We start from the raw sequence: 13867 nt of genomic DNA on the forward strand, positions 1-13867 counted from the left end.
AGACCTGTAAGAAATATCAGACGCTTCCGATTGGTTGAAAATGAAGATAAGATTGATTTTTTTAGTTGTGTTTGATTGCAACGATCATTGAAACAGGTCTCAGAAATAAACTAGATCATCAGAATGGTTTATATTATGAGAGAGAAAGAGAGAGATGGAGATTGAGAGAGAGATGGAGAGGGGTGGGGGTATATAGAAGGAAGAGAAAGAGGAAGACAGCAGTTGGAGTGTGAGATAACGATGGAGGATAGGGAGAGGGGCAGAAGGGTGAAAACTAGATTGCGATATCTAGATGGGAGATGGGGGCGGGGTGGTGGATGGGGCGACAATCTGCGTGTGAGATCGAGATGAGCACTGAATAAACTTCAAACGACTCGAATACAGAGGGAAGTGATGGAGAGATAGGGGATGTTATCCAAGGAGGGAGGGAGTAGGAAGGGGGAATCAATGGCCAGATAAATGGATGGGTTTAAACAGAAGGGGGTCGGGGTACTTTTACATCCATTTCAGTCTCTCGCTCAAAGGCATCAATAGGCCTCGCCCATGCCACAAGATTGTCCGTCCAGTCACTACCACGGGCCTGGGAACGATTTTCTTTTTATTTTCAAGAGTGGGTACTGGTTGGGGACGGGGGGGGGGATTGCCCCAAAATGTAGCTGATTTTGGTAAAATATCGACATTTCAGCATACCGACCGCAGTTCCAAGGAATGTTGCCTATGGTGTATAAATCAATACGCAGCACCCAACAGACAAAATCTTGGAGGAGGGGGGGGGGGGCTTCAACATCCCCGCTTCCCAATGACACGAGTGCTTCATGTAACTTGTAGAGCTGAACCTCCGCCATGCTACAGCGTAGGCCTCAATGTATACACAAGGCAGCGCCAAACAATCATGGCGAAAAAAGGGCCCCCGTCTAAACAAATCTCCAAAGAAATAAAAAAGAGGGGGAAGTGAGATTTAAGACATCGAAAGGAATCCCTCTTGGGATCGGTCTTGGGAGAGCGAGCCTCGTTTTCCCTCCTCGCTCCTCGGCATCCCACCGCCCGCCACCGCGGCTAGGCTGGTGGATGTGTCATCAGATTGAACAAGAATTTTGATAATGATGGTTTCTCTCTCAGTTTCTGAACGTGGTCTGATCCCCGGTCCCCAGGGGGGCTGGTTGTGAGACCTCTTGTTATATTGAAGATGATGCGGCTTAAACACCATAGTTTCGGTATGGGCAGACTAAAACCTAAAGGGGGCGAAAAGGTTCAATGTTGCCAGCAAGATTATGGAGGATGCTTTGCCACTGAGGTTTTCTGGTTATACGACTCAATAATCTAGCGGCATTTTCAGCTCCAAGATCTAATATCATATACAGGTACAACTGGGCGTTATGGTGGGGGGGGGGGGGGGTGTAATCCACGTAACATTGGGAAGTTATACCTTGGTCACATTTGTTCTACGGCGGCCGTATGGCGAGTCGAAAAAAGGCGTTTTATTCATTTTATTCAAACCACCTATACATGCTAAATGTAGCTTGTACCAAAAAAAATGTTAAAGCGACTGTTTTGGACTCGCCGTACGGCCGCCGTAGAAGAAACGTGACCAAGGTATAACTACACAGAAGTTACCAACTGATTCAACTAGAGGTTCGAGCCCTGGTTTGTCTTTTGGATGGTAACGTCAAAAGTCGGTCCCAGACGTGAACAATCATGTGATTATTATACGCCTGTTAAAAGCCATTCACGCATATTAGCTCAATCTCGGATAGCATGCAAACCTAAAACCCTATCCCATCTTCTTGACACCGACGCTGAGAGAGATTGAATTTGTCTGAGGGCAAAACCAAAGAATACAATGACCGAAATTCAATTTAAAGATTAAAATAAAAATCAGGATACAACTAAAGTTAAAGAGCATTAGACGGCTTGATTTACAAACAATTTCAGGTCTAATTATTGGCTTATGATTGTTTTGACCGCTAGTTTGTACTGCAATAATTTTGAAAGAGAGAGTGAAATAAAATGAAGAAAAAAAAAATCTAAATCCAAATTAAAATTCGTTAAATTTTGCTGAATACATTTTGCTTTCACTAAATTGCCACTTGTACTGACAATGTATTTCTGTCTTAATTTATTCAATGTTAATGATGGTTGGTTTGTAGCTCAAAAATGGGGGGGGGGGTGAATAAAATCTAAATAAAACCACTAGCGTACCTATGGGGGGCACACTGCCCCCCTGACGAGCACAACCCATGCAAGGGACGTATCCCTGCCCCCCCCCCCCCCGACGAGTCACAACTGATTCCTAACGAGCCACCAGTGGCCCCCTCCTTGAAGTTGAAGACCATTTTTTTTGCTTGTCATTTTTCTTTTCTGGTACGAAATCCTTTATTTGTGGTTGAAGACCTTTTTTTTTGTCAAAAATTTTTTGGCGGACGATTTTGCCCACTCCCCCTGTCCCCTGTGGAAAATCCTAGGTACGCTACTGAATCCCTTTGACCATGGGATGTTAATGAACGATAAGCCTTGTATAGAGCGATACTGAGAGTCACACTTAGTACATGAGATGGGTGGATTATGGGTCGGTGACATCGAATGATATTATGATTTAATAGCAGATCAAACAGATAGTGTGAATATCATGTTTCGACAATAATGATAACTCGGCTGTGACGTAATGATGACATCATTCAGACGTGTCAATCGGGTCATGACTCGAGTCTGAAGCAACACACTTCCACGACATTTTTCACGGTAAATTGCCAATTCGTCCACTGCCAACTCGTCCACTCACCACATGGTCTACCTTCATTTAATCTAACGCCATTCCGCCCATCAACATTTCATTTAACATCCATTAGGTCCAATAACCATTCGGTCTAATCATCACTTCGTCTAACCACCAGTTCGTCTATGATCATTTAGTCTCACAACCAGTTGGTCTAATACTCATTTCATTTTCATTCATTTTGCCTAATTAGCACTAAGTCTATCAGGCCCAATGGTATATGGCTAAACGGCTATTGGACCAACTGGTTATTAGATGAAATGTTGACTGGACGAAATGGCAATTAGACCATGTGGATATTGGACCAACTGATGGTATGATAGTAGACGAGTTGGCAATTGGACGAATTGGCATCGGACGAAGTGAAAATAAACCATTTTCACGACCAACCCCTCGCTCTCCCTCTAGTCTGCAGGCACAGACCCTGATTGAAACTTTGAGCAACAAGTGTGTCTCCAAGCCAAGACTAGCACATGCAAAACAGCAAGAGGGCCTTCAGTACACAAGGCATGAGTAGGCTGCAATTCAAACCCTTTATTCGAGTGAAGGGTTTGCACAGCAGACTACTCTCCCCTGTAATCCCCTTAAAGCAAATACGAACAGCAGCCCTGTATATGGCACACCTCAAGTCCTCAAATGCAAAAATCTGGCCAGGTCCATGACCCATGATGCAACATTCTGAGCCTAGTAGTATGGAAACACTGTAGTAATTAACTTCTCAATACATCCATACCGCAATAATTTTTCCAAGAAACAAAATACGTACAATTCCACCGAAATTTTATTCTATCGAGATCATGAAATATCGTGGAGCATTGTGGCCCAGTGGATTAGTCTTCGGACTTTGAAACAGAGGGTCGTGGGTTCGAATCCCAGCCATGGCTTTATTTCCTTCGGACTCGACCCAGGTGAGGTGAATGGGTACCCGGTAGGATTTATCTCTTGAACGCTTTAGCGCCTATTAATATGGCGACTCAGCTACAGCTGTGGTAATAATTGATACCAAGTATCAAAGCGCAGTTGAGTATGCACATAGTAACTGCGCTATATAAATGGACATATTATTATTATCATTATTAGCTAATACGCCAATTTTCTCTCTGTATTATCGCTATTCATTTCAAGGGTATACTTGAAGACTAGTACTTAAAAATAAAACAAGACTGATGAAAAGTGTTGGCAAGTTCAATCCCCCTTAAACAAAAGAAAGTCTAACCGACCTTTCCTTTAAAGGAGAATGAAACCATTGGAATAAGATAGCTTGTGTGAAAACAGAAAAATCAAAGAAACAGATCAATGAAAGTTTGAGAAAAATCGGACAAATAATGAGAAAGTTATGAGCATTTGAATATTGCAATCACTAATGCTATGGAGATAGCAAATTGGCAATGCGACAAAGATGTGTGATGTCAATGTCACTTGTGAACAACTCTCCTTATTACTTTAGTATATATTTCACTTGAATTGCCTCTTTTATCACATCTATCCATAGATCATGTTTTCTTTCTAAATGAGGGCATGTAATACATATTTTTTAAGAATACATCATGGATAAAGAGTTTGTATCATCATAAGAAAAAGCAAAAAGAGACATTTTGAGGGTATTTTATAGTCCACCAAAGGAAAAGTTGTTCATCAGTGACATCACACATCCTTGTTGCATTGCCAATGTGAGGATATCCATAGCATTAGTGATTGCAATGTTCAAATGCTCATAACTTCCTCATTATTTTGTCTGATTTTTCTCAAACTTTCTTTATTCTTATTCTTTGATTTTTCTGTTTCTACACAAGCCTAGTTGTTCCAAAGGTTTCATTCCCCTTTAAATAAGTTGATTTCAAAATTCATTAACTCATCATTATACATTATACAAACACGAGGAAGAGAGAACCTAGGGCTTACCACTAAGATCCGGGTTATGAAATGAATCTGAAATGAATTTTACAAGTTACTGCTTTCGACCAACCTTTGCATTCTTATTCTGAAACCCGAGCTATCATTATGGTCGAGCCTTCCACTTCAGGCTACCCAATAAGTAGGTTTAAATTTTAGTCAGTTTTAAACTATATGATCCACAAAAACGGTTCGCAAATAGAGTAGACTAAGTGGTGTTAGATCGAGTGGGCTAAATGGATCATCATAATTGTAAATTATACAAAATGCCATAAACAAGTAAGTGGCAATTACACTGCAAAAACTCCGGTGTTGATTTAACACCAGCCCGGAATCTATACATGTCCACACCCGAGAAGTGTTCAACAACACCAGTTTCGTTTTGCAACGGTCTAACACCAGAAAGGTGTTTATAGAACACTAATTAGTATTAGCACAGCATTGGTTTGATTCCAAACTGGTGTTATTTCAATACTTCTCTGGTGTGGACATATAAAGATTCCTGGCTGGTGTTCAATCAACACCGAAGTTTTTTCAGTGTAGAACAAATTGTTATTAGACAAATCGGTTGCATACGAACTCACTAGGATTGAGCTAAGTGGAAAAAAGACAAAACGGGGGGGGGGGGGGTGGTCACTCTCATTGAAGAGTGGACAGCATCCGCCAAAATCGTCCTGAAAAAAGCACCCTAAACGAGAATTCCAGGGCAGGCCCTCTAGGACACCCTGAACGCGGATTTTGTGATGTCCTAGTTTTGTACGGCACTCTAAACAGGGATTTCATTAATGTTGGTGTTTTTTACACTCACCGCGTTCCCCTATTTCACCGCTTTTTGTCAGGGATGTTGTCCACTCTTCAATGGCACTGACACCCCCCTTCCGACAAAGTGGGTGTACCTGTAGACCAAAATAATGGCATTTCACCACGTGATGGAAAAAAGCAGAGAAGGAAAAAAAAAGAAACGAAAGAAAAAGCAAGACAACGATCAAAGTTTAAGGTGGACTGGGAGGGCTCGGAAAAATGGAGCAGAGTCTAAAACTGATGTTTTTAGGAGATAGGCCATAGTACACAAAAGGAAAACTAAACTCTGCTTGCGACGGATATGATTGGTTTGTGGAGTTTACGAATGTCACCCCAGTTCCTGTCCGAGACCAGTAAACCTTGTTTGATTGTATGGACCACACCATCGCACTGGATAAATATTGATCAAATCCGTTCATAAAGTAAGTTGCCATATTCGCTCATCAAAAACATGATGCGGATGATGGCTCAAAATGTGAATTCGACTCTGATCTGAATTAAATGCATACGTGTAGGCCTATCATGTCTATGAAGTATTAGAGTGACGAATCAAGAATCACGATTTGAAAGTGGATAGGCCCCTCATACGGTCACTGATGTAGAGATGGGGGGGGGGGGGCTTGGGCAGCATGGACAACCCCCCCCCCCTGATACACATAATCACGACAAAGAAAATGTGATAAAAAGGAAAGGAAAGGTGAAAAATTGTCAAGTTATTATGTTAAAATCTATCACATTATAAGAAAAATGTCAAAATATTTTGCTCGCATGTTTCGCTCGCTTGCAATTTTTTTCTTCAAATTTTGCCCATACAGTGCGCCATGTCTGTTTTTTTAACTGATGGCCCATTAATCCACTGCATACGGGATATGCAATGTTATTCCAGAGGTTCTGCAGGAATGAAAATGAGTTCTTTGATCAGCATATTTGTGTCATTATTCCGGAATTATCATTCGTTTGGTCGAAAAGAAATTGAGTTTGTTTTACAGAACGTCTGTCGAGCGGACAATGAAATAAGGCGTTATACCGACGTGCAGGCAGAGAGAGAGAGAAAGAACATGTAAGAAAGGGTCAGCCAGTTCCCACTGACGTGAACCATAAACTATCGGATTTTCTCTTCAACGTTTGCTTTAAAAAAAAGTACCAACATACACTACCGAAACCCCAGAGATCATTCTCTTTCTGGTTTGAAAAGAGAGGCGTTTGATTGAATCATGTGTAAAAAAAATACACATTTTAAAAAAATCGGAGCAATTCGCATTTTTCAAACGATCAACAACAACAAAAAAACCCAGGTAGAAAATGTTAACTAAAAATCACCTGAACAAGGATTTCATCAGCATCATCATCACAATTGAAACCTTAACAGATCGAAGGTTAAACCTGGCGAGTGTTTCATGAAGCACATTTAGTCGGTGATTTTCACCGGCTAATTTGCTCAAGGCCAATCAGAGGCAAGGATTTCGGTAGCTTATAACAATAGTAAGTGACTATTAATTGTTTCATGACACTGCTCCCCATGATACTCGTCGTCCCACAAGACTTTACCACAACACTTTACACTCGGAAATTGCAGCTTATACAATGATTCTCTTGGTCTAAACTATGTTGTTGTGTATTATAGGGCTGTTCTTATTTGCTTAGTCACAAGTTGCAACACTGTTTAAGGTCAATTTTTATTAATCAGCGATTAACGGGCTTGGGCTAGTCTGCTGGCCAAACCCTTCACTCGAGTTAAGGGTCTGAATGTGCAGCCTACTCATGCCTTGTGTACTGAAGGCCCTCAGTTTTGTAAGTGCTAGTCTTTGCGTGGAGGCACACTTGTTGATCAAAATTCCAATCAGGGTCTGCGCCTGCGCCTAGGCTTGGGCTACTATGAAAAGAAATCCGTTCGGCTCAATATATATAAATATATATATATTTTTTAACTCATACGGTCCGTATAACTAAATAAAGTGAATAAAAAAGGAAAAAGATAACACCCCCAATTTTGTGCTTCAACGAGGGCACAAGTTGGTTAGCAATAAGAGGCAAAGAGCAAAGGGAAATTATAGCACCAGGGACATGTGTGTTTATCATCTATCGTTGGTTGTTTTACAGTAAAAGAAAAAAAAGTAAAATTGTTCAACTGTATCGGTTTTGCTTTTTTCCGTTCCCATTTTAATTTGAAACTCCCCCCCCCCAAATAATCAGATTTTGATACATGTATTTGATTTACATTATTAATTTTGTTTACATCTCATTACTTAGTAATATGCTTCCGATAGAAGGTTGTTTTGTCGCTTGGTATTTTGATGAGAATCCCATTATCCTAGAACACTGAGATATTATATGATTAATTTTAACTAGAGATTTTTTTAATTATTTATATCAAGACCTTAAACGGATACTCCGGGCTGAAGATACTTAAATCTAAATAAAAAGAGTAAAATTCAGAGCAAAATGCTGAAAATTTCATCAAAATCGGATTACAAATAACAAAGTTATTGAATTTAAAAATTTGCATTGTTCAAGTGAAACAGTTCTAGACATGTCTTCATGAATATTCATTAGGTGGGATGATGATGTTACATCCCCACTTTCCTTTTTCTTATGTAATCATAATTGCTTGATTTTTTTAATGTGTAAGTGATGTGTCTCCATTATGGTGATTCTGAAATAAGTTGCAGCAATTAATAACGAATGCATTTAATCAGTTATTAATTCAATCGTTTTAGTTCTTGGTAGAAAATTTTTGAATCAACCTAATTTCATGTAATAAAATATGAAAGAACAAGTGGAGATATGACATCATAAGTCACCTAATGAATATTCATGAGACATGCAGAGAACTGTTTCACCGGAATAATGCAAATCTTTAAATTCAATAACTTCGTTATTTATTATCCGATTTTTATCAATTTTTCAGCATTTTGCTCTGTAAACTTTACTCAATATAGGCAGGGGCGGATCCAGGATTTTCCAAAAGCGGGGGGGGGGGGGGGCAAATTTTTCGGAAGAAAATTTTGATAAGCCAAAAAAAAGAGTTTTCGACCACAAATTAAGGATATTTCGTACCCGAAAAAAATTGACAAGCAAAAAAAAATCTTACATTTCAAACGAAAGGGTACACTTCTGTTTTAATGGCATTTTTACATTACAATTTTATCAATTGTGCGTCTCAAGGGGGGGGGGGGACGTGCCCCATGTGCCCCCCCCTGTATCCGCCCCTGGATATAGGTTAAACAGAATCATCGAATGACTACCTTCTTCTTTATATTGTATCTACATCATGAGCTACTGGTTTTGTATACATATGTATTCAAGATTTATTGCCAATACCATTTTTATGAACCATTTTGGTTATGCGTTACATTGTATTCTTTTATTGTCCCTTTGATATATGAGAAGTTAAACGCTTGAACTGAAAACTGAAAAATAGCATTTGCAACCCTAACACTACATCCTTTCACAGGAGCAATTTCGTGTCACTTGGCTTGGTTACTCCATGTACTACAACACCAGTTGGTTATGTATACCAAGAACTGAACACCAGGGGCCCGTCTTACAAAGAATTGCGATTGCCGTTTTACAAAGATTTGCGATTATCGCAACTATGGAAAGTCAAAATATGAAATGCATGTTTGTTAAAAAAAATCAAATATGAATGTATATTTATACGTAAGTTATTGATTTCTTGACAATTTGATGTATTTTCCTTTGTTTACAAAAACATTTTGCAAAGTTCCTCTAGAAAAAAATTATGGCACCGATGGATTTCCATAGTTACGCGATTGATTGGATTGGATCAATCGTAACTGAAAGCCAGCAAAGTCAACATATGAAATGCATGTTTGTTCAAAAAAATATCTAAATATGAATGTATATCCATAAAGTCATTGATTTCTTGACAATCTGATGTATTTTCCCTTGTTTACAAAGGGCATTTTGCAAATTTCCTGTAGAAAAAAAATTATGACACCAGTTGATGGATTTCCATAGAGTTACGATTGACTGGATCAATCGCAACTCTTTGTGAGTCGGGGCCCAGTTCTGAATTCATGATGCTAGGTCAACATCCTACAACTCATTATGTTTGTTTATCAAACAGAATGAGTTGTAATGACACTTTTAACAGGGTATAACAAACTTTGTTATTACATGTATAACACTAGTATTTGGTGTTACATGTATGTTAAAATTCCAATTTGTATGTTGATTTGCCCTCAAAACGTGAGTTCAATTCGCCAGGTCTTATTCGATTGGCCAAGTGTGTATTTCAACATCGTAATGATATGATTACATTATTATTAGGCCTATTATTAAGTATGAAAATATAATAATAATCATGATCATAATAAGCATTTTCAAAAGTGTGTTCATTAGTCATTTACCTCCAAGTCGTGACTGATCTTATTAGTGAAATATTTCTTCTCCAAAAATTGTTAATTTAACTTTATTGTTAATTTATCTTTAATCACTATTTTCAACATAAATATTTTTGTCACTATATTCGCCTTGGTTATAATTTTTGGTGAGTATTAATTATCATAATTGAGAATTGTTATCATTACAATCACTTTTATCATTATTATTATCAAACATCAATGTGATCATCATCATCATCATAATAATTAATACCCTGATTCATAATTGTCATTTATAACTACTGTTATTTGTGTCAATCGATTGTTCAAATCAAGTTCCAGGGGCCGTGGAACATTTTTCAAAGTGGAGGCTGAACCAAAAGTGGGGGGGGGGGGGGCTGACCATGCAAAGAATCACAATCATATGGCCATTTTTACGTTTTGTTTTATACACGGTTTCATAAAAAAAAAATGGGGGGTGAAGCCCATCCACAGCCCCCCCCCCCCCCGCGGCCCCTGATTTCATAATTCAATCATTTAGGCTTGAATAGTCAAATTTGACTGAAAAGCCGGTAAACACAATAAAATCATGTTTTAACACCAGGTTCTAGCTTCTGATGATTAAAAAAAATTAAGAAGAAGATAAAAAAAAAGAAAATGAGTATATATAAAGAAAGTTCTGGGCCATGTACCATTTTATTTCCACTGTAATCTATTGAAAAATTAAAAATAAATGAGGTCCTCTTGAGTCTTACCCCCATCTCCAACCCCCCCCCCCCTGCTTCCCGCGCCATCCAGTATATCCAAGCAGTTATATGATTCCCTCATCATTGAGGGAATCACAAACTGGGTGTTGTGGCGTGCGCCTGTAATCTAAGCTGTGGGGAAGTTACAAATTGATGCAGAGGTTCGAGCTCTGGTCACGTCTTTCGGATGGTGATGTTAAAGGTCGGTCCAGACGTAAATAATCATATCTGATTGATGCACGTCTGAGGCAAAACTCAAATACTCACAAACTCCCTCATCATTCATGATACAGCATGGAATGGGAATAAAACCTACCTGTGTTTCCATCTCATCCGGTTTGTTCCCTTCCTTATCATCGCCCTGCTCGTTGACGGGCTCGTCATCTAGAGGAGCCGATGTGTACGTCGTCGTCCCCCCTTGACCAAGAACCAACTTCAACGACGACGTCGCAGTCGCCGCCTTCTTCGGGGGCAAAACCAGTATCGGAGCAGAAGTCTCGGTCTCCATCCGACGAGCTCCTGACGAAGACGAAACGCTCGTCGAAGAGGATGTTGGCACCGTCATCGTGGTCGTCGGAACAGATTCGTGTTCGTCTTGGCTAAGTTGGGGCTGCGATCCCAGAGATTCCATTTCGCGTATGGTGAGGGTATGATGCCGTCTTTTGCCCTCTGATGTAAATGTAGTGCTGCGCACGCCATACTTGGGATTGGTGTCAAAGTGGGTGTTCTTGACCAAATGCTCTGGTACGGGGACCACGTCAATGCGGTTCGGAAAGTTCATCTTCTTCACAACAATGCTCCTTCCCAATTTCTCAAGCGCTCTGAATGTAGTAGTTTTCGATATCTTAACTCCTTTAACAAGCAAGGCAGCCTGTAAAGCAGCTAGAGAGTAGATACCTGCATCAGTATCGAGGATTTTCTCTATCAAATTAAGCACATCAGGTGTCAGCTTCGTACGTCTGTTTTGAGGGAAGACGGATTTACCCTCTCTGTTTTTTCCTCGCCGTGAATGAGATCGAACGCTGTTAGGCGAATCCGTGATGGAAGCGGGAGAATTCCCTTCGGGGTATGGTGAAACGCTAGCCCGGGCGTTCCGGCTGTCCTCATTCTCGTGTTCCGCTATCGTTCCACTCCCAGTCGCCTCCTCGTCCTCGCATTGCATCAGAGCTTGCACGGTATTCAAATCAACATTGAAACCTTCCTCCTGCAACCGAGTCCAAATGATTTTCGGTCGGTCGCCCAATTCCGACCAATGATAGAGGATACGGTCGCGAATCTCCTCCGAAAATTCCACATCAGCCATCGTGAATTGTCAGGCTTGCTTATGGAACAGAACGAGAGCTGTGAAATGGTCGAGAAACACGACTAATACGTGTGGAATGGAGCGTTTCTGCTATACTGAAATGAATAGAACGGTCGTTCCGAAACGCGCGCAGTCAACACAAATGAGTCGCTTGCATTTACGTTTCGGCATACACACACACACAGTGTCGTCTATTACACGATGTACACAGACTATACACGCTCGGTACATAATGCAAAATATATCACGTCCGGTTCTCATGAGGCCTATTCCAATAGCTATTGCTGTATCTGTGGAAATTGTATGTGGAAGTTATGGCAGTAATGGTATATAACAGGAAACTGATTATCTCTCGGAAATGACCTTTCCATTGTTCTTTTCCCACTCTTGTTCCCTGCAACATTTCCCTTTCCGCTAAGAAAAAAATATTGTAATGGTGATCGAGGCGCCTGGTTTTTTCTTTGACAAGAAGTAACATTTCACGCAATGTTTCAATAGAATTCATGGAGATGACAATCATTTGCGTTGACAATAAATAAAAGAGGGGAGGGGGAGGAGATGGGCGTTACCAACAACAAACATACAAAATATTTAAAAAAAATGTTCACTTTTTAATAAGAAGTTGGAAGATATTGTACATTTTTTATGCATGTAAAAAAAGTATTAGAAAATTGATAAATTGGATTTATGGTTCTTCGTTTTTCGGTCGCATGTCAAGTTTAGTTTTGAAAAATTTCATCTTTGGTTTGGACGAGAAAAGAAATGATGCATTGAATAATGTGATTTGGGGGTAAGTGTAATTAATCTTTCTTTCAATTCATTTTCTTTTATTTCATTTCCATTCAAAACATAATACAAAGTAATATAAAGCAATACAAATCAAGTACAATTTTATAGGGCATTCTTACTTAGTAAAACAGAAAAAAAAACAGTATAATATAGAGCATAAATGGAAATGAGGGGGATCCACTAAAAAGCAAAGCAAATCAACATTAGCGCTCTCCCAAAGTTAAAGATAGTAAAATTCATATGTAAAGAAATAAATTATTCAGTATGATGATGATGACAGATCCCGGGGTAACAGATATATTAACTCAATATCGGGTTTGTTTAACAAGTTTAAGTGGATGTCACTTCATCTGTGGCGTTGAGAGGACGAGGCGCTTGCACCCCTCCCCCGGCAAATTTTTCACGACCAAGACAAAAAAAAGGGAAAGGGAAAGAGAAAGAGAAACATGAGAGATGGGTGAAATGTATATCATTTTTCTGAGTATCATGTCCAAATCTATCACAAAATTTGTAAAAATAATATTGACTCTTTGCTCGCTCGCTTCGCTCGCAACTTTTTATACATTTTGCCCGATTCCCTGTTCCTGGCCCACGCACAATTGCCCACGCACAATTTTTGGCTCATTACGCCGCTACATTTTATTGTCCAGTTCCTTGGGAGAAGTGGACAGTATTGCTATTGTTTGAGTTCATGTATTGTCTTTGCTCATGCATTGTTTGCGTTCATGTATTGATTGGGTTTATACATGTATATCAACAAAGGCAACACCCCCCCCCCCCGAGTATTCCAAAAGATAATTGGCTCTCTCCCTCAGACATGAATCATTAGTTAATTTTTACAAGTACTATAAATACACTAATGCTGGCCCATAAACTCTCCATATTTGTCTATAACACTTTGTTAGAAGCATCCCTTTCTAAATATGGAAATAAATTGAATTAAAATTTGAATTAAATTATAAATCTTTCTCATTGAAAGGATCACTTCACCTTAAATTCCTCGTTCTGGGAAGAAATTACTTGGAGAACTGAAATTTTGGAAATACAATTTGTATGCGTCTGCGGTCTTTTTTTTATCAAGTTCATTTTTTTTTATATAGAGAGAGATGGCCCTTAACAATTTTTTTGGTAAAACGAAGATTCCTCTCCTTGCTTCTTTTGTAATTATTCGCCGGAGACATTCTTGCATTTGTTTATCTGAGTGTCCTCGAATACA

The 13867-nt window shown here is 39.4% G+C and overlaps 1 protein-coding gene across 1 annotated transcript in view; it reads right to left on the reverse strand.

Annotated features, from left to right (window-relative positions):
- LOC121405861 overlaps window positions 1-12039 on the reverse strand; it is a 34566-nt gene extending 22527 nt beyond the window's left edge. The window contains exon 1 of the mRNA XM_041596833.1: window positions 10876-12039. Coding sequence (XP_041452767.1) covers window positions 10876-11862 — 987 coding nt within the window. The 5' untranslated portion in view covers window positions 11863-12039. The remainder of the gene's footprint in view (window positions 1-10875) is intronic.
- Window positions 12040-13867: the final 1828 nt, after the last annotated feature.

The sequence above is a fragment of the Lytechinus variegatus genome, chromosome 19, assembly GCF_018143015.1.
Source record: "Lytechinus variegatus isolate NC3 chromosome 19, Lvar_3.0, whole genome shotgun sequence".
NCBI classification, from domain to species: Eukaryota; Metazoa; Echinodermata; class Echinoidea; order Temnopleuroida; family Toxopneustidae; genus Lytechinus; species Lytechinus variegatus.